Source organism: Gymnoscopelus microlampas (genome assembly GCF_963454915.1).
Source record: "Gymnoscopelus microlampas genome assembly, chromosome: 10".
Classification (NCBI taxonomy): domain Eukaryota; kingdom Metazoa; phylum Chordata; class Actinopteri; order Myctophiformes; family Myctophidae; genus Gymnoscopelus; species Gymnoscopelus microlampas.
The window spans coordinates 14,580,982-14,607,517 of record NC_139947.1 but is presented as its reverse complement, the minus strand read 5'-3'; the positions used below and the strand labels follow the sequence as shown (position 1 = coordinate 14,607,517).

The window sequence follows — 26,536 nt, the reverse complement described above, 5'->3', positions numbered from 1 at the left end:
GATGGAGGTGTGCATGGAATCTACTTCTCACCACAACACAAGAACAATGAACATCATAAACTGTCAATTAGACGGAGCGTGTACTACCTGTCATTCCTGTCATACCATTTATCATTCAAGTTTATTACCATTGCTTATTATAGGGCCCATTCACTCATACATACCCAGACTCAAGCATGAATTCTTAAGCAAGCGCACCTGACATGACAATAATTCATTTAACCTGGAAGACCTGGAACGCATCTGTGTCATTTTAGATTTCTTTGGCTATTAAAAAATAGCAGATATACAAGCTCAGAGTGCGGCACCGAGTGCCGCGCTACGAGCTTGTAGATCTGCTATTTTTGAAAAATCATGAACATTTTTGCAAATCTTTATATATATTTTAAAGCGAACATTTGTAACTCAAATCTTTGCTTCTGGGGGTCCATAGAACATATTTCCAGATGGGGGTGCATACAAAACTGGGGGTTTCTTGAAATTCAATACGGTGGCGTACCTTGAGTTCTCAAACCTCTCGATGAGCAGTCCCACCTTCTGGGCCTCTCTCTGAGGCTGCGTGCCCAGGCCAGGAGGCGTCTGGCTGGGCTTGGGCTTGGGCGGAGGAGGGGGCGCTGGTAGCGGTCTGGACGGAGCAGGTGGAATCCTCTTGGGTTTCTTGTCCTGTCCCAGGGCCAGCAGGTGCGGAGGTTTAGGGGGCACTACGGACGAGACGAGTCAAGGGAAAAGAGAGCGCGAGAGAGAGAGAGAGGAAAGAGAGAGAAATCATCTTGTGTCAGGTAACCCATATAGGTCCAAGTGAGAAAGCTTCCATTTTTGTGTCCATGTGTGTGATCCCTGGTAAAAAATAAAAAAAACACCCCAAAAAAGTCCAAGACAGGAACAGACAGTTCTAGAATAAAGCTGCAGAACGCGACCGACACACTGAACTCTGAGCTTCCTGGTTTGAGAACAGGATGCTGAGGTGCGTGTGCGTGCGTGTGCGTGCGTCTGTGTGCGTCTGTGTGTGTAGCAACTGTTGTTGTAATGCACACAGAAGCTTGAAAGCTATTTCAAAACACACTCTGCACTAGTCTATTTCTGCAGATAAGAGCTGCACTGATGCTCAACTCGAGGAAGTGTTTTGTGCTGTCATTTTAGTTCTTGGACTTTGATGGCTCAATTCAATTCAATTCAGGAAGCAGGTAAAAAAAATATGTAATGTTCTTCCTCTATGTATGCACGTACATGTGTGTCCATGTTCGTGTGTGTGTGTGTGTGTGTGTGTGTGTCTGTGTGTGTGTGTCCATGTTCGTGTGTGTGTGTGTGTGTGTGTGTGTGTGTGTGTGTGTGTGTGTGTGTGTGTGTGTGTGTGTGTGTGTGTGTGTGTGTGTGTGTGTGTGTGTGGGTGGGTGGGTGTGGGTGCAGTGTGACGCATAACCAACAGTGTGACATGAAAGCAGCCTGGTTCAAATATAATGCTAGTTTTAATACTTTAATGCTAGTTTTAATACTGCAGACTACTTCTGCTTCTACTTATAATAATAATAATACATACAATTTATATAGCGCTTTTCTAGGTACTCAAAGTTGCTTTACAGAAACAAAATAAAAACAACTTTATTAGGAAAACTAGTTAGTTAAAAAGGTATAAAAAAAACTATAAAAGAAAGCTAAACAAAAGGGGGGTTGGGATTTATGTAGGGAATGCAAGTCTGAAAAGGTGGGTTTTCAGTGTGGTTTCAAACGTGGTGAGGGTAGGGGCAGCTCTGATGTGAGCAGCTCTGATGTGGGCTTATCATGGGGCGAAGACATTTGGTGTAGAGGTAAACAAGGAGTAGACTCCTTTAGGTCTGTAGGTCCTATAGGTCTTTGGGTACTTAGAAAAGTGCTATATAAATTTTAGATATTAGTAGTAGTAGTAGTAGTAGTAGTAGTAGTAGTAGTAGTAGTAGTAGTAGTAGTATAATTTGGGTTCAGTAAAAACTACTTTATTAATCCCATTCAGGGCAAATACTCTAGGTTCAGGCAGCTCACAGTAACATGCAACAACATACTAACAAAATCAAATCAAGTGGATCTCAAGATCCACATGGGAACGGTGTTCAGTGATAATATATTCAAAACATAACGGTTTTCAGCAGCCTACCTTACCGGCCCTTAAAAGGATACGTCACCCCCAAAAATACATTTTTGGCGGTGAAATACTTTTTTCAGGTACTTACCCTTAAAAAAAACAAATTTCACCCACTTTTTTTACACCTGTAAACCTGATTCTGACTCATAATTCTGACCCTGTGATGGCTTGAATACAAGAATAATTTTCATGTGTATTACAGTACATTCCTTTACGGTAAATGAAGAATCCAAAAACCAAGAGAATACACTTGTAAAGGAACAGACAAAAGAGCTAAACTTAATCAAAAATCCAATTAAATCCCCAAACAATGCTCACACAGTATAATCCCAAGTGTCCTCCCAAATCCGGTCTGTGTCAGTATTTTCAAAACATTAATTTTTCGATTAAACTTTATTGTTTGAAATACGCCCAAGCCAAGTCATCTCATGCATGAACAACGCACACGCCTGGGCGTGCACATTGCGTGTGAACTGAGCTCCTGTTGAATTCTACGGGTTTGCCCAGGCGCATTATGCAAGAATCTAGTGGGTGCTCAAATACACAGATAAACAATGAGGCAAGACACAAATTCAGATTTCAGTGTTTGAGCGATTTTACTCAAGAGTAAGGAGACAAACTTACATGACAGAACCATGCACGGAACACCCACTCTGACTAACCGATGTCAAAACTGACCCTGCCTTAAGTAGGCCTATCCACAAACACACGCCCTCAGGGTGAGGTGCTAGCCGAAACAGCGAAGGTATTGATCGACTTCAATGGGTACTTTCATAGTCATGAACCCTTTGTTTAACTCAGATTTAACACCTTCTGCATTAACACATGACACGAACCCTTGGTACTAAGCAGGAACCAACTCACACACACAGGAGATGGTGAAAACAGGGGATATCGAAGTGAGTCTCAATATACATCCTCAGCTGTTGCTATTTATATAGCAGAGTATGTTATTTAAGTTCATATTAAATGTTTCCTTCTCAGAATATATGAGTTCTCTTAAATGAATAACTTACTTGAATAATTGAATAACTTAAATTACATATTTCAAATCACGTTGACAGCATGAAACCGGAAGTAATTAAAACACTTAATATTTCTTTTGGAAGTGCTGAACATTATGACTTAACAAAGGGCACATGGCATTACACTGTGAGCATTGTTTTAGAGTTTACAAAAAATCGTATTCTCTTGGGTTTTTCAATTCTTCATCCTCCATAACGGCATGTAATACAAGTGAAAATTCTCCTTGTATTCAAGCCATGACTGGGTGAGTAAATGATAGAGCAAAGTCATTTTGGGGGTGAAGTACTCCGTTGAGACCTGGCTGTCATTATAGGCATTGAAATAATCGACAAAGGACAACTGCTCAGTGGGGGTGACCTTGTGGATATAATGATAGTGAACCTCTCAGCAGGGCTACAGTACATGAATCAGTATATGTACAGTATATACAGTATATTTTACCTATCAGCACAGCAGTGCTACAGTACAGGGCTCATACAGTACACCAGTAGTTCTCAAACCTTTTTGTGCCAATCACACAATCACATTGATATATGTACTTGGCCGCGGACCCCCATCTAAGAATGTGTTGTGCCAGGGACCCCCAAATGAATGTTAGGTTACAAAATAGCAGATGCACAACCTCGCAGCGCGGCAGTGAGCTTGTATATCTGCTATTTTTGAATAGCCAACTTATAAAATATGGATACAGGGGTTAAAATGATTGCGATGCTGTTTGAACTAATGCGGACCCCCTGGAACCCCCTCAAGGAGAACCATTGCAGTATACAATAACCTAGTCTAGAGCACTGGTTCAGTTCTCAACGTGGGGTCCAGGGTCCCCCAGGGGTCCTTAGGGGGTTCCCTAGCTAAATGACTGATAGTTAGGAACCAAGGACAGGTCTGTAACTCCAAGAGTGTACGAATGGGGTTCCATAAATCGTACACTCTTGGTGTTAAATGAAAACACTGAGGATTTTACAGTGTAGGTTGCGGATGCCAGAGATTTTAAAGAGATAGTCCCCCCCCAAAATGACTTTTTTTCTATCGATTAGCCACCCCATGGAGACCTGAATTCATGGATATTTTTTTGTTTTTGTCGCATTCCTAAGCCAATGATTTAATAACCGGCGGCGGTTCCAGTAGGAGACACAAAGAGTCTCCTTTGTGTCTCCTACCGGAACCGCTGCCTACCGGTCCCAGCTGGTCATCAAATTATTGGCTTAGGAATGCGACAAAAACAAAACAAATATCCATTAATTAAAGACTCCATGAGGTGACTAATCAATAGAAAAAAAGTTTTTTTTTTTGGTGAACTATCCCTTTAAAACATTTTATTGAATGGGGGCCCGAGGCCACTAATTCATGTCAAACTGGGTGTCCTTGAAATGAAAACAGTAATATTATTACCTAGAGGCTTCTGTGCGGTCGGCGGTCTGGGCGGGGTGGCGGGCTGGGGGCGGGGCTTGACGGCAGGTCGGTCGTGACATGGCCTCGGGGGCGGAGCTTTCTTCACCAGCCGCGGGGAACACAGGTACTCCACGGATCCACACTGGTACGGCAGAGAGGAGGGAGGGAGGTCTGGAGGAAAGAGAAACATGTATTATATTAATAGCTGAGTGGGTAGAGATGGTATGGTACCCATCTGGTATTCATAAAGGTCACCGGTTCGACCCCCCCCCGGCTCACCCATCTACATGTTGAAGTGTCCCTGAGCACAAGACACTGCTAAACATGAATTAGCCCTGTTGTGGGCAGGTTCTATTTACAGTACATACTGTATGTTGTTGTTTTTTGCTATATTACTTGTCTAGCACCTTTAAATTGTATGAATGTTTTATAAAGGGATATAGTTCACACCAAAAATGTTTTTTTTTCCTATCGATTACTCACTCCAGCGCCGGTCAACAAATTATTGGCTTAGGAATGCAACAAAAAATAAATGAATGAATTCAATGAATTCAATGCTTCATGGGGTGTGTAATTGATGGAAAATAAGTATTTTTTTGGGTGAACTATTCCTTTAAGTGTCTCTGTTTCCACCACTCCAAAATACATGGCACTCAGTTCACACACATTTGCAGTCAAAGGACCACAATGGAAATAAGCTCTCGAGCTTATCCATCAATCAATCAATCAATCAATCAATCAATCAATCAATCAATCAATCAATCAATCAATCAATCAAAGCGTCCCACTGAGGAATTAGCTGAGCAATACAATACAACATACTTTGATAATAGGCATTAGTAATGCAATTATTACTTTCATATAATTCATATTCAACAGACTTTAGGCAACGAGACACACTTTACAGTTTGACCGCATGAAACAAAATCTAAAAGCCATCGTCAGCTGCACCGCGGCACCCTAACCCCGTGTAGTCTTACAGCGGAGCTGAACACTGCAGTGGTGTGAGTGTGTGTGTGTGACCTTGGAACAGGACAGTGTCCTCGGTGGGTGCGTTTCACACAGAGAACAAGAGGAACCAGAGAGGAGCATCGATCCTGAGTGCAGGCCAACATCATGGCCCCAGGCAGCACAACCCACTGCCCTTCATCATCAACTGCTTCTCACATCAATCCACACCAGTGTCTGTCTGTCTGTCTGTCTGTCTGTCTGTCTGTCTGTCTGTCTGTCTGTCTGTCTGTCTGTCTGTCTGCTCCTGTCTTGGTGTGTGTGTGTGTGTGTGTGTGTGTGTGTGTGTGTGTGTGTGTGTGTGTGTGTGTGTGTGTGCGTGTGCGTGTGCGTGTGTGCGCGTGTGTTATTGCCTTAACCACTTTAAGCTTGCCGTCCCTATTTTCAGCATGACATTATCGGCAAAGATTTTAAAAAACAATGTAAGTAACAAAAAATATATATTTAGAAAATAATAGATCAACAAGCTCACATTGCAAGCTTGAAGGATCGGCTATTTAATAAAATGTAACATGAAAGATTTCGAAAACGGGGCTTAAGTGGTTAATAATGTGTCATATGTCCATTTTGAGGGCCATAACAGTGGCTTGATCTGTTTGACCTTGATGTGTGTCTGTGGAACAGGCGGGACAGGGTTTTTTTCCCCCCAGTGTTTAGTCTGTACGCACAAACGCACCGCTGCCCACTGGACAGATGTCCTGCTGCTATGCAGCAAAATGGAACAACTGAAAAGTTGTTTCCAAATGTGTCAGTGACCAAAAAATACAGATCGTCCACTATGAATAATAGGACTTTTAATCCAGTCAAAGGTAAATCACACAGTGAATGCATCGTTTGCAATAATAACAATGCTCTGTACAGGGGGTGCATGTGTGTGTGTGCGTGTGTGTGTGTGTGTGTGCGCGTGTATGTGTGTGTGTATGTGTGCGTGCGTGTGATGTATGCATATTACGAGGTGGTAAGGGAACAAAAATGCTTCTCTGAATTCTCTTGCACGTCACTTTTGATGGATTTGTGGACACATTTTTTACAGTGTTTCACAATAACTCTGTTCCCTGTGTGTGTGTGTGTGTGTGTGTGTGTGTGTGTGTGTGTGTGTGTGTGTGTGTGTGTGTGTGTGTGTGTGTGTGTGTGTGCTTGTGTGTCAGGTGCACACACACTCTTGCCGTGCACGTCCTCCGTGCCTTTGGTCTGTGCACGAGAGAAGCAAAGCACTGCAGTAGGTCTTTTTTATGGCCCGTCCCGCTGACAGGCCGTGTTTAGCCTAGCTGTTATCTGATGTGTTGTGTCCATTAGACTGCAGTGGAACTTATGATAATACTGCAGCTATGTAAACCACTCTTCCATTCCTGCAGGCTTTGTGGACATGTGCACTGGATCTATTCACTGCCAGCCTTATCTCCGCTGAATTACAGCCCCCCCGCCACCCAAAAAAAAAGAATTGCACGGAGGGAGAAGAACCCCCACCGGAGCACGAGCAGGCAGTCACAACTAATGTGCTGTTTTTCAGCTGTGCTCCAGGCGGTGGAAGGACAGAATTCTCTCAGTAATGAGTTCTGTTACGGCCAATTTATACTCCGCCGTACGAGAATAGCCGATCTACAAGCTCACGACGCGCCGCGCACGCGACGCATCGTGGGCTTGAAGATCGGCTATTTTCCGGGCATTGCGACACAGTCGCACGTCGGAGCATAAAATTTGGCATTAAGCTGTAGGTCCCCCGTGTGGTTCCATCACCAGCCGCACCGCAGGCTTCCTCACCGCCCAGGGAGGAAGAATAGAAGACAGGGAGGAAAGGAGGGAGGGAGGGAGAGAGATACGAAAACTGCTAAACAGCAAATTCTATGAAAATGCAAAAGATGCGTTTCGTTTAGAGACTGAAAAACCGTGAAATAGGTTCTCTCACAGTGAAAAAAGAAAATCACAATTTAACATCCATTTCATTCCAAGAAAGGTATTAAAGAGTCTAAAATGTGTGGATTGGTTTTCAGAATCAGAAATCAACTTGGCTGCCACATCACAAGTTTACAGATGTAGATGAGTGGGCGAGATTATTTTTTCGTACAAGCTCTGTCATTCGTAGTTATGAGGAAAAGGGCAAGAAGAAACCGAGGTAGAAAGAAGAGCAAGGAAAACAGCATAGAAGCAGGTCAGATAAGCAAACGTTCCTAGTGGAGTGGGTTTTGTAATCCATGTTGGACTTGCACGGGGTGCCCGGCAACAGACAAACTTAACATAACCTCCCCGTTCATTCTGTGATCTTCCACTAATACCAGCAATAAATCAGGGGTCGCCTAAGTAAGTATCCAGTCGGCTCAGATAGGGAAAACCTTTACCCACGTGAACAACTTAAAGAGGCATGTCCTTCAGACCAGCTCCTGACCCCGAGACGAGGGTCATTCTTGGGAAAAACAAACAAAAAGTCTGTATGCAGGAGTGGTGTTGGGAAGACAGGGACACATAGGGGCCCGTGTATCTATGGAGACCCGGGGACGTAGTCATGGTTACATGGAGAGAGCGAAACCTGGCCCGGACATCAAACAGGCTGACAGTAAACAGGAACTTGACGACACAGCAGAGAAGCAGAGGGAGAGAGGAGCCGCACACACACGCTCTCTTAAACTCACACAATGCTGCTGACACTTCAGGATCAACTGATTAGGTAATGGTTCACATGAACCGTAAGACGCAGACAATACGGGCCAGTAAAAAAATAAAACTTTTATCGTCCATTACATCATGGTTGGTGTTCTCTGAAAACTGTAGGTAAGAAGGTCATTCTATGCCTTTTAATACTTCCTAGAATGCAGACTTGCGCAAAAAGGTTAAAATGTAATTTAGATAGCATGTTATTTAGACAGATGCTAGGTTCATTGTTTACCAGGTATCCTATAGTTTCAATGTACTATTTTGTGTAGTATATGTAGTATATTGTTCCTGGTTTAGACTGATGCTAGGTTCTAGGTTTACCTGCTGTGATCCTAGTTTACTGAGGCACTACATTGACCTTACTGTTTACCTTGCTTAGTATACGCAGTGGTGGGAAAAGTGCTCAAATGTTTTACTTAAGTAAAAGTATCAATACCGCAATGTATAAATACTCTGTTACAAGTAAAAGTCCGGAATTCAAAATTTACTTGAGTACAAGTACAAAAGTATTGGTATGAAAATGTACTTAAAGTACCAAAAGTATAAAGAACTCATTATGCAGAATGTCCCATTTCACAAGTACTAAAAATAAAAAATAAAACCTAAAAAGCTTTTGAAAATAGCTGATCTACAAGCTCACAATGCGTCGCATCGCGGCGCATAGTGAGGTTGTAGATCGGCTATTTTCAAATGGCCAATATATAGGGCTGAAGTGGTATGTTTTGTAATAATAATAAAAATCTACAAAGTAACTAGTAACTAAAGTTTTCAAGTAATTGTAGTGGAGTAAAAGTACAATATTTTCCTCAGAGATGTGGTGGAGTAGAAGTAAAAGTACAGAAAATTGGAAATACTCCAGTAAAGTAAAAGTATCTAAAAATGTTACAGTACTTGAGTAAATGTACTTAGTTACTTCACACCACTGCTGCTAAATGACTAAATTGTAAATATACCCTTGCCTGGATAAGCTGGTTCGGTTAAAACATCGCATCAAGTAGTATATTGTTACCTCCTCATCGCAGGCTGTTCCACAACATCCAACAGTCCAGGAAACAAATGAATGGAAAAATCCAACTATACTCCATATGAAAACAAATCCTGCACTCCCAGTTTGCCAATGTGCACGTGTGTGTGTGGCTGCTCTTTGTACCAGCTCCCTGGATACACACACAAAACACACACACACACACACACACACACACACACACACCCTCTAAAAACCCTTCTGTAAGGCTCAGTCTGGTCTGTCTGTCTGTCTGTTGTCGGCAGGTGTGCTGCCTGGAAGAACTGCAGCTCTGAGTACACCACCAGCCAAACCTGATCTGTGTCACCTGCCTGCCATCGGCCCCCAGGGGGCCAAGGTGACATGACGTGTGTCAGCCTGTGTGTGTGTGTGTGTGTGTGTGTGTGTGTGTGTGTGTGTGTGTGTGTGTGTGTGTGTGTGTGTGTGTGTGTGTGTGTGTGTGTGTGTGTGTGTCACCGCATAGCACCCAGCTAGCAAATCACGGCACCCTCTTCACACAGTCCAAGCCACAATCCACAGCGAAAGTGAAGGGATTTTTGTGGTAAGCAAGCAATGATGTCACCCCGATGTAAATGATGATGTAAATTGGGCATATGATTACAGGCAAAACATTTTCTAAATATTCAACACCGTTACTACCATTGCCATATTAGTTCAAAAGTATAATTTATTTAATTTTGATAGCTTTAAACATTTTCCAGATGCTTGTCTCATTTTTAAGGTTTTAAATGGGCTTGCACCTCCACCACTGAAACAGTTCATAGAGCGAAGGGAAAGTGGTGACAGAACAACAAGGGCAACTACCAGAGGCGACTGCGAGGTACCATTCAGAAGGAGTGTGTTTGGTGAAACAGTCTTCTCTGGTAGAGCCTCCCACACTGGAATAATCTCCCTACCGAAGTAAGAGAGACTGCCAACTACTTGACCTTCAAATTCAACCTTAATAGAGAGATGGCTTGAAGCTAACCAAATTTGTAATCATGGGTAATTATCAGCTCCATTTGTCACTGGTGTGTTTTCTCATATTTTACTGTATTTGGTCTGTCTCCTGTACTACTGTATGTCTAATGTCTTGTATTGTACTGATGTCTGTTTTTGTATGGATATCTATACCACCACTTTTTAACACCCTGCTCAGGGACTACAGATGAAAATTAGCTAACTCTGGGCTATCCGCTCATGTTGATTAATGTGCACTGTCCCTGATAAAACATTTTTAAAAAGCATTTAAAGAAAAGAAAAAATGGCAAAAATAGCTGATCTATAAGCTATTTTCACTATTTGTTGTACGAGAAAGTACTGTATGTAGGGCTTAAATGGTTAATTGATTCAGTCATAGATGGATGGGACCTATGGAGCGATTAAGAATAATGTTGCTGTCGGGCAGAAACCTTGTATCTCAAAATTATATTACAATACATAATATTTAGATATTTTTTCATGCATAAATGAATGCTCTACTTCATCATACAAGAGTGTCGCACAAAAGTAGTGAAAATTGCAGACGGCTATTTTCACCATTTCATTTCATTTTTTAAATAGTAATACAAAAGGAAATGTTTTGGATATACAAGGTTTGGTTTCCACCTGACAGTGATGTTAATAGGGTTCACTCATACAGGTATGGGCCATTTAATTAGGCTCTGGTATAATTAGAAGAGGATCTACTTAATGACCATACATGGTACAACAGCCACCGTATAAACAGGGTGATTACACGTCCGAGGACATAATCGCCATGGTGATGTCCTGGGGGGGATCTGAGCGGTTACCCTGGCAACTAGCGATGTACATCTTCAATTACGTTATTAATCAATAGTTGAGTCACCTTATCATTCATTCTTTGATTAACTTGAATGATTATAATCATAATTTTATGATAATACAGAATACAAAATGGCATGTTATATTCCTTAATCAAATATTTATTGTACCGTTTGAGACACAGGCAATGGCAGGAATAGTAAATTAAATCAAATATGTAGATTTTGTTTTGTTTTTAAATCATGATTACATTTCACAGAAACCTCTCCGTTGATACTGCTAAGGACCGCAGAAAGTTCAATGAATTGTTCATTCGTTTAATTTAATCAAGCAAATATTTATCTGAAATGAATCGATATTTGATATTTTTTGATATTTGATATTCGATTATTTGAAAAATAATAAAATAATTCATTCTGGGGGGAACATTTACCAGGAGAAATATCCAATCTGCTATTTCCGGCGAAGAGATTCCAGTGTCGAAGGAAACAACAGTAGACCAAGTACAGTTGTGACTCAGGTCCGTTTCACAAAGAATAGAGGGTTTAACCACTTAAGCCCAAGCATCCGTATTGTGGGAAAACCACAACGCAAGCTCACAACGCATCGCAACGCAACGTTTTGTGAGCTTGACGATCGGCTATTTTCAGCAAAAGCTTTCCCCACAATAACAGAAAAGACACCAGTACAGAGACACTATAAGGGACTCTGCTCAACCATATGGGGTTTAAGTGTTTAAGTGGTTAACATCCCTGGTGGCAACAAGCTCTGTCAAGGATCTCAGGCACTCCTCTAGTCCTCTTAGACCTGGACGCCTACAGTACATGTGAGCCACCTGTTGTCTCAGTCTGCAGTCAAGACACAACGCTGAACACACCAGTATAAACAGCAACCTGCAGACTGAAACCTGACAGACTGCATTACTGTAAACACACACCGAGTGTGTGTGTGTGTGTGTGTGTGTGTGTGTGTGTGTGTGTGTGTGTGTGTGTGTGTAGCTCCATGGATGCTGCTATTCTGGTACCTTTAGGTATTTTGACAGTGCGTCACTGGAAACAATATAAATGTACCGTAACGTGCGTGCGTGCGTGCGTGCGTGCGTGCGTGCGTGCGTGCGTGCGTGCGTGCGTGCGTGCGTGCGTGAGTGAGTGAGTGCATGCGTGATTGCGTGCATGCGTGAGTGCGTGCGCGTGTGTGCATTAGTGGAAAGTGCACAGGTGAAAAGCACCTAACTTACAGCAGATGACATTGTGACAGAGTGACAGTGTGACAGCATCCTGACAGCATCCGCTCTGCTCTCACAATGAGAGCATTTACGTATCGCTGACATTTGATTGAGACATGCTATACATACAATGACCCCTCCCGCAAACAAAATAAATAAATAAAAAGAGGAATACCACTGTATCATACAGTAATGTATTGTTGCTTAAAAGAGGTAGAAACCTCTCATCTCCATATTTTAACTTTTTATGTTTTTTCCGTGAATGAATACAAGAGAGTTTCTACCCAACACACTATATACTATATTGTATTATAATATACAGTATACTACACTGTATTATAGTATACTAGGGCATCGTTCCCAGCCATGCCCGTTGGCAACGCAGCATGGCCACCCCGCTTGTGCAATTGTAGGACAGACACACTATGAATTTATAGAGATACCTATACTTTATTATAATATATACAGTACTACACTGTCCCTGTCCTTTCCAATTAAGTCATACTGGAGTCATACTGTAGGCACACACACACACACACACACACACACACACACACACACACACACACACACACACACAGAGATGGACAGCTGTCTGTCAGTCACTGTCACCCCTGAGGCAACCCCCCCATACCCTCCCCCACACACTCACTCACATTGGGAGTCATTCACTATCCATCACCCATCAGTACTGCTGACTGGGAGATGGATCACTCACACACACACACACACACACACACACACACACACACACACACACACACACACACACACACACACACACACACACACACACACACACACACACACACACACACACACACACACACACACACACACACACACACACACACCGTCAGTCATAGTCAATCAGTCAGGACTCTCCCAGGACCCCCAACCCCACCCCCCCAGGTGATAAACTCCATCAACTGTCGTTCTGGCTACACCCACATCACATTATTATCATCATCATCCACCCTATCCAATAATGTGTGCCTGTGAAATACCATTATAAAATATGTATTTTCCCTCCTCTGTGTTTCTGTGTCTGGCTCTGTCTGTCCCTGATCAACCCTATTGATCTGCCCAGACTCCGTTATGCTGACAGACCCAGTCGTAATGGCCATCGACGTGTAGCAGCTGACAGCCTGACAGGCCAGTCCAATCCAATAGAGCTTAAAGACCCATGACAGGACTTAAACTGACACACACACACACACACACACAAACACATGGTTGTATTACTATGCTTGTGAGAACATCAACGTTTTAGGAAGCAAATTGCATGAATTTTTTGCCATTTTAACCCTAACCTTATATAGTCCATGGGCCAGACGAGAAGTCAGGGACACGTAAGGTGGCAAAATCTCTTTGGCACCATTTTGTTTGTAGGGTCCATATAAGTACTTTGAAACATGATAACCTTTTCAAATGAGTAGCTTTAATACTTTTTTAGGACATTCATGTTTTTGCCATTATCTCCCCACATTATCTGCACAGTAGTTCTGTACCTGGCCAATAGAACCGTTCACAATTTGGTGTTAGGAGAATTTCTCACTTGAACTGAGTCAATGGGTACCTAGACATGAAAAATCACAGAGGTTCTCATCCGCCATAGTGCCACGAATGGCGCAATGGTCAAATCAAAAATGGCCGCCATCGCCTATGATGACAATCCAACTTTTTTTGTTTCTGAGTGTATATACACAGTCATGCAATACCTCCATGTTGACTAATTGTGGGGTGGGGAATTAATTTCTGTTATGACCACTTTGGGTGATGTTGACCTTGAAAGGTCATGGTCAAGGTCATCTTGCTATTTCAAAGACCTTGGCCATAACTTGGCCATTGTTAGGACTAAAAACAGATGTAATAAGACTAATTAAACTAATTCTGGCATTTATAATTCCTTTCTGATATTGTTTTGACCATTAAGGAGCATCTTGTCATTGAAATATGTAAGTCAATGCAATTTTTCAATAACTCAATTACTCAATAACTTTCATTCTTTCAACTTTCAACTTTACAAAAGACATACAAAGACATACAAATAAAATCGTAACTCAAAATCAAATAACAATTCCTCTCAAAGTGCACCATATGTGTGCATGCTGGTTAGTGTGATGGACTTTTACAGGATGGATTTTAAATATTTCCATGGCAGAATATGATGCATGGAACTCCAGCAGCACGGCACCCACATCGGCGAGTGTCACACTTGCCTGAATACTTGCATGCTGTGAGCAGACTTGGTGGTAAGGCCTTCAGACACTTAGATGGCAGGAGTGTACCAAAGTGCTCCTCCCATCCATGTTCCATTGGTGCTAGTCTTGCCTGAGGTTCCTTGGCTGTCGCAACAGGTCGCAAGCCCTATGCACCAGAAAGACACCTTGGATGTGGCCTCTGATCACACTACTTGTGGGAGGGAGAGCATCCATTCCAGCACTGGCACAGGTATAGTTTTCTACCCTGAGGTCAGGGTTGAGCTGTAGGGGGTACGGCGTACCCTTAGTTCTGACACTGTGGGAGCTGGGGGCGCGCGTGCACGGACCGTCAGCGGCGGTCTTTAACGCCTTAAAGTTTAAAAACAATAGCCTCTCAAGGTTCGCGCCGTCAGTGGCGAGCCGTTCTCAATAGCGTCTACCTGGCTGCTTTGCATAACATTAGGCTACTCGAGAAAAGACACGGACTTGAATTGAATGTGTTACATTCCTCTCACAATGACAGACAACATCTCTGCACTGCAAGGTGTGAAGGGGATCGCTTAGCAGAGGACCCAGTTCTCTGAGACAAGACAAAGACAAGTTGTCTGATTATTTTAAGTAGGCCTACTTATGTGTGGGTGCGTGAGTCTATGTAAAGGGCTTTTATATAAAATTAAAAGGAAAATAAAATAATTAATTTGAAACAAAAATAAAAACAACAAATTAACAATGCAACAAAATAATAATACATATGATTACATTAATAATCACATGTTGAATACAGTATTTCAACTAGCACTGAGCTGAGTGGCTATGTGCGCGCACGTGCGCGCGCGTGACGTTATAAAATACAGTACCCTTAGTTCAAAAATCCACAGCTCACCACTGCCTGAGGTCATCAAATGTCTTGCTGTTGTACTTGAACTGGACCCTGCCCAGACACGCACCAAGTACTTCTCTGTCAACGCGGTGTCTTGTTCGGTCAAGGTGTCTGCCTCTCCAAAGATTGTCAGATATTGCACTGGGTCAAAAGCCATAGCTGCATGTTTGGTCCCCACCTTACTCATGCAGTCATCTCCAGTCAGGATGTGTGCCTTGATCACTGTCTTGGCTAGTGGTGCTCCACGATGAGAGACTGCTTGATGCAGTGGGAGAATGCGCCGCTTCTCACCAGTGCCATACTGCTGCCAGATCTCCTTCATCCTCAGTGCTTGGAAGTAAGTATATGGGGTGTAGTATAGCAGTAATGTGAAGGTGTGTGTGTCATTGGAGACTATGACAACTCTCTTGCACTGTTTCACATGAACAGCCCACTCCACATGCACCACCATGGGGTGGCAGTGGCTCAGGGGTAGAGTGGCCGGGTAGAGTGAACTGGAAACCGCAAGGTTCCTAGTTCGATCCCGGGCTCCCCCAGAGTTAGTGTCAAAGTGTCCTTGAGCAAGACATTGAACCCCTAATTTCTCTGAGCAGTTTGGTGCCTTGCATGGTTTCCTCCGCCATCGGTGTGTGAATGGGTGAATGTAACGTACAATCTATGTAAAGCGCTTTGGATAAAAACGCTATATAAATGCACCATTTAGCATTTACCACCAGCCTGTCAGCCTCAGCACCAATGGCTGTCCTGGAACTTATGGCCTACAAGTGTGTACAGACCTGCAAGTTTCCAGACTGTTCCTGCCTTGCCAACAAATTAAAGTGCACAGAAATGTGCAAGCTACAAACCTGCAGCAATCAGAAGGAAGAGGAGGAAGATGAAGTGGAACTGATTGATTATGATGATGATGATAATGATGACGATGACGAATACTGAAGAATTGATATTGGTATGACAGTTATGATGATGATGATGATGATGATGATGATCATTGATTAAAGTACCTCTCAAGCCTACTCCATAAACCAACTCTGTCACGGACCCTGTGGTCCACAGACTTGGACCTCCTCTCTGTCCCTAAGGCAAACAAGTGAACCATGTTCTGAACCTTGTTCTGAAGGCAGCCCCCACCCTGTGGAACTCTCTCCCAATAGGGATTGGTCATGCTCCTGCTCCATGCTCATGCAACACTGGACTCTTAAGGCTGTGTGTCTTGAAAAGACACCTATTCTCTCAGGCTTATGGCATATAGTTGTTTGTTGTTTTGTTAGTTTGGCTGTTGGTTGTTCATTGTTTTTGAAAGGCGCCATATACATTCAAGCTACTATCATTATTATTATTTTATTAATATTAAAGTGAATGAAAGAGAGACATTTATTCCCCCCCCCCCCCCCCTCTGTATCACATGTTCTGTTCAAAAAAAGTGGCACGCTTTCTTCATTATTTGAATATATGGTTGGTGTCTTTGAAGACTGATAACTGTGACTAATCTACCACTTGGGAAAGGCTATCATGATCAAATATAATCTAGGGATATAGACCTATTCAAAATACAAAACTAGATTTTGCAAATGTTGCACTTGAGTGACCCCGATTAGTGAAAATGCTGTTCACATCGTATCACAACGTGAAGTGTTGTGAGCTTGTAGACATGCCATTTGCTGAATGTTTACCCCAGAATAGGCATGCTAGGGTTCATGTGGTTAAATAAGTGAATGTAAGAGATTGAATAATGTTTTTTCCACTCTGTATGACATGTTCTATTCAAAAAAGGTTAGGCGATTTTTTCATTCTTTGGATCTATGGTTGGTGTCATTGAAGGCTGATAACTAGGACTAAGCTACTACTTGGGAAGGGTTATCATGTTGAAATATTATCTAGGGATATAGACCTTTTCAAAATACCAAACTAGAATTTGCCACCTTGAGTGTCCCTGATTAGTGAAAATTCTGACCTGGGCCCATGGACTAATAGGCGAAAATAGACGATCTACAAGCTATTTTGGTGTGCATCACTGACGCGAGACTAAGTATAAATCAGGTCAGGTGTAACACTAAACCAAACCTCTAAATGTCTAGTCCTAACGCTAACGCCAACCTCAATCTTTTTCTAACTGTAAGCTCAACTCTAAAAATCTTTTTTTAACCATAAAACAACCATTTCTCTTGTGAGGGCCAAGAAAATGGTCCTCACTGTGTCTATTTATCAAATTCCACTATACTTGGGGGGATATTAAGGTCCTCACACAAGTACAGTGACACAATTACACACAAACACAAGGTGAAATAAAGAAGGACGGGGGTTGTGTACCAAGAGGAGAATGATGGTTTAGCAGAACAACACATTTGTTCTCCATTAACAACCACTATCTATCTCTCCATCCATCTATCTCTCCTCTCACCTCTCCCTCTCTCCTTCCCCGGTCCTCCCAGAGACACTAATGAGTGTTCTGACCTTGATCTGCTTTTTATTTATTCCTGTCCGCTGGTCAAAAGAACCACCGTGAGACTGGAGGAGAAACACAGAGAACCCCCATCCTGGAATACAAAGAGACGGGAGGTATACTATACGCACATCTGGCTGCAATAAGAATGTCACGCTGGTTAGCTGAGCAAATGTGGGAGATAGGCAACCATACTAAATGGATAATTACAAGAACAAATCCACTTCCGATATGGATTGATTCAGTTCAATCGATCGATTGATAATGTACGGAAAATCCCGAGTCAAATTATCTAGTTGACATTGGATTGCATAGTAATATATGTAATTGCTTTAGTGTTAATTTAGACAAGAAAACTGAGTGAGTATCATGATCATAATTGAGAATAATTGATAAAATCCCAAGGATAAATAAGGATGTACTGTATTGGCCAGTCATACTGAGGATGTATGTCTACTAAAACAGGGCGGGAAAAGGAAATCAACCGTTTCTGTGTAATGACAGCTGCTCTGGTATATAGACCAGCTCTCCAATCTCGGGCAGCCGTTGGCAGATTTCTGTCACGGAGTAACAGGGCTCTGATTCCAACTACAGGACTTATCTCCACCCACACACACCCACACACCCACACACACTCACACACACACACACAAACACGGATCAGTAGCAACCATTCAATCACATGCAGTGATGCAGCATCTGGCTGGCCTTGAGATTACAATTCATACATTTGTCATCACGCTGCTTCATAAGCGGGTCACATGATGATGATGATGCCCTTCAGACCGTGAAAACATGACCCCACCCCCCAATCCGTGGAGAAAACCTGAAGTGCCGTTTACAAATGAACAACCACCTCCTCCTCCTCCTCCGCTGGTACCAAGGTTCATGGGGAGGAGGATGTGGGATAAAACCAGGTCACTGGGCGCAGCAGAACGCTGCCACACTGCACCACAATGAGCAGCTCCCACAGTGCAGGACGCAGGTGAAGCTGACTAACAGGGCGTTGTTAACACCGTTTGATAATGATATTAGTATTAAAGTTGACATAACTTTACAGTGCAGGACCATGATGAGATGCTGCAGGGATACGGCACACAGGGAGTGTATTACTGTACAAAGAGAATGAGCGACATAGATTTTTAGACGTTTGACAGCACTATCATCACTATTTTCACACATTGAACCACATAAACCGTCAATACTTAGTAAACTTGACCTTTCACTCCGTACTTAGTCTGCTCTTTTTTCCCTCTACTTCAAACCTCTTTGCCAAAAAAATAGCCGATCTGCAAGCTCACAACGCCTCGCAGCAGAATAGGGATGCAGGGATACGGGACACACAGGGGAGTGTACTGTACAAAGAGGATGGGCGACAGACCACGTACACTGACACTAAAAGACTGAACACACAAACATATGCACTCATAAATGTACATACTGTGTAGAGATACTTACTGTATACAGAAAGACACATACTGTGCAATGTGCACAGACACAGTCACCGCGTTAAGCTCAGTTCATACTCGCTTGCCAACAGAGCGCAGATGCGCCGTTAGCTTGAAGATCACTTATTCTCGTATAAATTATGCGTTACACGTTGCAGCCGGTTTCAAAATAGCACTGTCTGCCCCTGTGAAGCCCTAATAACACACTGTCACTGTCAACAAGTTGAAGCGGCCTGCGCCGCAAACAAGAGTTGACGGGTAAATATCAGCGTGGGCATCGTCCTTGAGAAAAAGTCCCGGGTAGCATGGAAACCAGGCCAGATGGAGAGGAGAGGAGAGGAGGGAGGAGGGCATCGCCATGGCGACGAGGCTGATCTATATATTGCAAAGAAAGTACTGTACTGTAGGTAGGTCATATTCTGAAACTACTTTTACTCAGGAATGTCATAATTATTACATAATCACAATTGAGATAATCGCAAACTTTCTTTTGCATAATCATCATAATCGCCATAATCATTTCCATGTTAAAAATGTTCCTATATTTTCAAACATTTTCAAAATAGTGGCTCAAAACGTGTCTTGAGCCCGTAGATCTACTATTTCCACTATTCATTTCTTTGAAAGTATAAAGTCAAATTTGTCTGTTATTTGTCATATCTGCCCTGTGGAACTTTCCTTTACGAAGGCAAAAAGCCAAAAAGAAACTATCTATTCATAATGTTCCAGTGTTCAATGACAGAAACACAATTAAATCGTTAAACGCAAATTGGTTTAAAGGTAGTCAAAAATAAGATTTAAAACAAGTTGCAAAAAATCTTAATAACTCACTTTCCAGACCATCTAAATGTACTGTTCTCAATGTGATCTCAATCCAACATGTACAGTTTGTTATTATCCTGTAACTATAACCTAGCAACGCCTACATGTAGTATCATTATGATGTACAGTAATAACCTGTAATAACACACAGAGTACATAACAGATTATTATGTACTCTAATGGCCTTGGTAAGGCAGATGTGTGTTTACTATGAGCAGAATCGCTCGCTGACTGTTGTGCATGTACTGTATACAGAATGTATAATGTTATAATGACTATTGCACAGAAAGCCACAGAAATTACAAGATACATGTGCACAGCACACACGTAGAAGAAGCAGTTTGATTAAAAGTAGCATGTGTATACTTTTGTCATTTAAAGTATGTGCACATGCATGCATGGACACATGCACGATTATATCTTGAATTGGGTCAAACAGAGAAAATAAGGCTACGTTCAAAGTGGCAGCTCAAATTAGATTTTTGGCATATCCAGAGATTAGAATCAGATTGGTATTATCTTTATTCTAGCTATTTTTGAAGCATAGTGAAAGTGTTTAATTCTGTCTGTGCGTTTTATAACTTTTTAACCAATGAAAATTATTAACAAGATCTGGCAACTAAATAATCCATTGGAACACGTTCTCTTTTTTTTTCAATTTCCTGAAAAGTAACAGTTTTGGACACACCAGGTTTGCACATGAAGTGATGAAATGGGAGTCTGAACAAAGCCTCGTGAGACATTGTGTCCATGGTGAGTGGACAGCAGGGTGGGGGGTGGGTGGGTCTGACGCCTAAAGGTCAGTCCATACCAGAAGCCAAACGTCTCTGAGATGTGAGACGTCTAAGAGGTCAAACATGATACACAAGTTACTGGAAGTCCAGCTGAGGGTGGGATATGACAAACGCATGATAAATACTACATGATTCAGGTCTCATATTGTGGAAGGGTGGAAACCTTGTCCAAAAGAGTTACCGGTACTTTTCCAGGAATGGGAAAAATTGGGTGTTGTGAGCTTGTAGATCGGCTACTTTCTCTACTATTGCGTGAGACTCTTGTACGGAGATGTAGGGCATTCATTTACGAAGAAACATAAAAAAGATGAAATATGGTTATTTCGATTAAACGGTTTCTGCCCGCCAGCGACGAAATGCAGGTTACTGTAAGTGTGTGGGGCTGCAGAATGATGTCAAAGACGTACTACATGATTCAGCTTTTATATCTATCATCAACCCTGTGACTGTGACTCCCCCCCCCCCACCGTACACACTACAAGAGGACTGAGGACCATGACTGAACACTGGTTCCTTTAATCCTCACCGCCCCCCACTTCTACCACTACAAGAGGACTTTTTATGAGGCACGCTGCAGTGTCTGTCTATACAGCGTACGGTACGGTGCAGTAGAGTGCAGTTGGCCCCGCAGGATTTACTGTAACAGAGAAAAGAAAGCCACAGTTCGGCAATTAGGACAACACACGGACAGGAAAAACAAGGGTTTTTACAAAGCTGCCTGTGGTGATGATGATGGCTTAGCAAAACTGTCCCTCCACACACACACACACACACACACACACACACACACCACACACACACACACACACACACACACACACACACACACACACACACACACACACACACACACACACACACACACACACACACACACACACACACACACACACACACACACACACACACACACACACACACACACACACACACACACACACACTGCTGAGGCCTGGCTGCCAAGGCAGCTTCCAATGGAACCACTTCACTGTGAAGTCTTGCAACTCTACCAGACATTTTGGAAGGGCGGGACCAGTCGGTCCGACGCCGGCTGATGAAGAGTCTGACACTTCCTCTCAGGGTGTTTGTAAAAGTAAAAGGTTACAGCTGACAAACACCAAGCCCTTCAGTAGCTCCCTGGGGAAAATCCAGTGGTGGAAAAAGTACTCAAATGTTTTACTTAAGTAAAAGTAGGGCTAAATAGGTAATGGTAATAATGTAGGTATGTTTTATAATGTAATAATTGATATCTGCAAAGTAACTATTTGACTGGGGGATGTAGTGGAGTAGAAGTAAAACTATAGACAATTGGAAATACTCCAGTAAAGTAAAAGTACCTCAAAAGTGTACAGTACTTGAGTAAATGTACTTAGTTACTTTACACCACTGGGAAAATCTAACTATTGGGGGGGGGGTGGGGGGGTAGCCCACCCCTTTCCACTCTCACACTGAGGGTCTTAACAAACATGAATCACCCCCACACCCATGGCCTGAAAAAAAAAGCCTTCCATTTTCAATCATTTCAGCCATGGCCCAGGCACAGATTATACGGTTCGATATTCTGGATCTGAGGCAGGCCAGGCTAAGGCCCTCTGAAGTGTGAATGCATTGACTATTTTATCATATATTGATCAGGCAGGATTAACAAATCATTATGACGGGACAGGACCAGTTTAAATAACGGGCGACGCTTGTGACAGCATGACTGATTCATAGCTTATGTATGGATGAGCATTGATGAGCTTTTTAAGGCATGTCTCCCTCTCCGCCAGCAAAGCATGCATTATCATTATGTTACTACTCAACTACTGTACATAGCTAATAAGGGTCATCCAAAGCAGTGATTCTCTTTTTAACATCAAGCACCCCCATGCTTTCCTGTCCCAATCTACTCTGTAAAATCCTGTGTTGATTTACAGTAACTACACATTCTCATAGTTGAGCGAATGTAGAGAGTTTACCATTTATACCAGCAGTTACAGACAGTGTAGTAAGGCCAGTCCACACCAATGCAACTCCTAGCAACTACCGTACTTGCAACCATTATCCCCAATGGCAGTTGCAAGGAGCTGCATTGGTGTGGACTGACCTTTAAACCCATTAAGACCTGAGGCGATTCTTAAAACATTTCTAAATCCTAACAGTTTTTTGAAAAAAAATCTAAAACATTTTTTTTTTCAATATTTTTCAAAAATAGCAGATCTACAAGCTCATAGCGCGGCACTCGGTGCCGTGCTATGAGCTTGTATATCTGCTATTTTTGAATAGTCAAAGAAATCTAAAATGACACAGATGCGTTCCCGGATTGAATGGGTTAAAACTGTTTTGTTGTAAGGAGTAGCGTTTGGTGTGGACTGGCCTTTAGGGTCTATTTGGTTCCTAACTATCAATTCAAGGACCCCCCCCTGGAACCCCCGGCTCAAGGACCCCTGGGGGTCCCCAGACACCGCACAGAGAACCACTGATATAAAGTGTTAGTAACTCCTTTCCAAGCAGGGACCACAGAATGGCTTTAGCACTTTTACTCATGTCGACAGTGTTGACATCGCACTGCAGCGCTAACGTTACCCAGCGGCGGCTCTCCCTACGGCGACCGCAGCATAACATTCTACTGTGACCCAGAAACACAGTCATCTAATCATTCACATTTCACCAGACACAACCCCTCACTTAAGAGAAAACACTTCACACAAACTACATAACAACACACCACTCTCCGCTGGCACCCAATTACAGTTCTTCTTCAGAAAGCCAGACTCGACCAGTCACAACAGCCAAGGATAGATAGCCTAAGCTTTATCAACACAGCATGTATATATGGTCACTGTCGTGCAGTGTTGATTTCGTCGACTAAAACTATGACGAAAAATGTTCGTCGACTACCATTTTTCACTGACAAAAACTAAATAAAAACTATGATGACTAAAACTAGACTAAATATATAGACAATTTCGTCAACAAATTAAAAACTAGACTTAAATATTAGGGAGGGACTAGTGGAGAAGAGATCCAGTAGAACTAAAAGACAAGTCATATTATGTTTGGTTGCGGTCGGGTGTTGTGATCTGAAAATAGCAGATTTACAAGCTCACAACGCGGCGCGCTGCGACGCGTTGTGAGCTTGTAGATCGGCTATTTCAGCATGCAACCAAGTGTAAAATCATCCATTACGACGCCATCAAGGCACCGCCAAAATACATTTTAGTCGACTAAATCAACTGTAGATTTAGTCGACTAAATCAACTGTAGATTTAGTCGACTAAAATCTTGTGATATTTAGTCGACTAAAACTAGACTAAAACTTTTCAGATGACTAAAATATGACTAAAACTAAATTGAATTTTATTCAAAAGACTATGACTGACACTAAATCAAAATTTGCTGTCAAAAACAACACTGCTGTCGGGCAGAGGCCTTGTACCGTACTACCTCCATATTTCACCTGAAAGAAAACTACCAAGTTACATTTTTGCCAAGCGCTTCTTTTCTATTGGTTGATGCCATGGTCAAAGTTCACCAATGTTGCACTCACAAAAACTTCAGACACGCTGAAAGCCACACGATTCAACGGCGTCAACGCACCGCAACGGGATGCCCCTTTGCTCCCTTAGGATGGAGGGGAACTGGCATTCTGCTAAGCTGACGCTACTGAAGTGTATCAAGCGCATGCATGTGTGTTCACGTTCAGATATAAGGGTTAACCCAGGAGAAAAATGAGGAAAAAAGAAGACAGACACTGACAGAGACAGTCAGACCAACAGACAGACAGAGGTTCCCTCATTTTATAGTAGAATAGTAGGATAGTAAGATATCGATATATGTGCCGTCGCGCCGACCCCATAAACCGCTCAATCCACAGCTCACCTTCAAACACAGAAGTTCCCAGAATGCCCCTCTCTCTCTCTCCACCTGGACCACTGTGACATGACAGAGCTGTGTGTTTTTTTTTTTCACTGGATGGGTGGGTGGGTGTGGGGTGGCCCCACACCCACCCATCTGTTCCAGGCAGGATGGATGTCAGCATGCCCCCCCACCCCTTCATGTTGACAGCCGTAGCGATCCCCGTGGGAGACGGCCCGGGCCACTTTGGTTCGGTCCAGTCCAGTACATACAGGAAGAGGAAGGGAGAGGAGAGCGTTTGGACCGGGCGGAGGAGGCTGACAGAGAGGACGGGGGGGACGGGGGGGGTGTAACCGTGGAGCTGATACATACTGGACGTTGCCCAACATAAAGGTCACTGTACTGTCCACTTTAACATGCCTTAACATGACGTCAGAATAATTTGGAAATGTCATTTGGCTCAGAAAAGGGCAGAGTCAGCGATTGGAGCGTTCCCAACATGGAGGGTCTCTGGCCTAACAAGATGTACTGTTCTGCTGCTGATGAATTTTTTATTACAACCTTTTTTAATGACGATTACACGCTGTCCCGTGTCCAGGGAGGGACAGGCCTAAAAAGGAACGTTTTTGTGTAGGTTGGCAGAGAGGGCGGAACGGGAAAGCAAACACAGCTAGACCGATGTATCGGTTTGGCCGATTATCAGCCTTTATTAGATTTTCTTTTTACCACATCGGTATCAGCAAGTATGCAGCCAACCTGGCGTCCCCAATTTGGGCATGTTGTTATACGGTGGGAGAAAATTGTCCAAGATTTCATCAACAACAAAACAAGTTATGTAATAGACCTTAAGTCAATAAATAAAATTCAGCTTGTGTTTATTTTTCTTTTATCGTCAAACGTTATTTGTGTTAACCTTTATTCGCGTATTTGCTTTTAAGTTAAATGTTTTTCAAATTGTTTTTCAAAATCGGGATTGGCGATCTGACCAAAAAACTCTGGCATCGTTCGGGCTCCGGAAACGGACACATCACGGAAAACCTAGAGTATTTGTTCAATGGGAGGTTTTGGGGGTTATTAAAGAAGGAAGGGCAGCTCGCAACTCACTTTGAAATGCTCCAAAAACTTTATTTAACAAGCAGCAAAGCAGGGTTGTCATGGCTACTGTAGTAGAGAGATGAGGACAAACAAACATGGTAAGGAAGGAGAGAAGCATGTTAAAATCCAGGTGGATACTAGACAGCCTAATAAAGACTCCTGTTTCCTCTCTAATGGCTTCAGTATTTCCCCCTATAGAGCATGCGGCAGCAGTCTGCATGTTCACAGGAGACCTGGCTTCCTTCCTATGCTGTAAAATACTAAGTGTTAACAACCTGGCGGCCCTATTTTCTTGGGGTACGCTATAGGCAAAAATATATATATTTTTAATGTTAAAACGCAAAAATAGACGATCTACGAGCTCTGCTATTTGCGCCATGTGACACCGCCATACGAGGAAGTATCAAATTGAGATGATTAAAAAAATAGTAGATTACAAAATTATAATGTATGCCTTTATTGATAGGACAGTATAGGCTGACAGGAAATGGAGAGAGAGAGATGGGGAGTGACATGCAGCAAAGGCCATCGGGACTCGAACCTGTGACACGCTGTCAGGCTACACTGAGCCTATGTGCCTGGACCGCTACGCAAGCTGTCCAGGCCTAAAAAGTACTATTGTAGATTTAGTAAGTTAGTTAGTAAGTAAAATAGTCACATTGGAAATACTGTAGGGAGTAATAACCATAAAAATGCATGTACCACCAGGCCAACCACCATATCATTGGTGAATTCTCATGGAGGCATTTTTTGTGACATCCAAGCTGCAGTAGAAATGTGTGCATGCACAGCGTGTCACTTCACCTCCATGC

At 42.7% G+C, this 26,536-nt stretch overlaps 2 protein-coding genes across 4 annotated transcripts in view; both read right to left on the bottom strand.

Annotated features, from left to right (window-relative positions):
* LOC311052848 (protein bicaudal D homolog 2-like) overlaps nucleotides 1–26,536 on the bottom strand; it is a 424,382-nt gene that overhangs the window by 271,092 nt on the left and 126,754 nt on the right. The window lies entirely within an intron of this gene.
* fgd (faciogenital dysplasia) overlaps nucleotides 1–26,536 on the bottom strand; it is a 96,153-nt gene that overhangs the window by 30,415 nt on the left and 39,202 nt on the right. For 2 of the 3 annotated variants that reach the window (XM_084068072.1, XM_084068073.1), the window contains exons 2-3: nucleotides 4,532–4,702; nucleotides 500–701 (exon numbers count right to left, since the gene is read on the bottom strand). In XM_084068072.1, the coding sequence (XP_083924198.1) occupies nucleotides 500–701; nucleotides 4,532–4,702 (373 nt within the window). Of the gene's footprint in view, nucleotides 1–499; nucleotides 945–4,531; nucleotides 4,703–26,536 lie in introns of those variants that run through there. The other variant, XM_084068074.1, reaches the window with a different exon arrangement.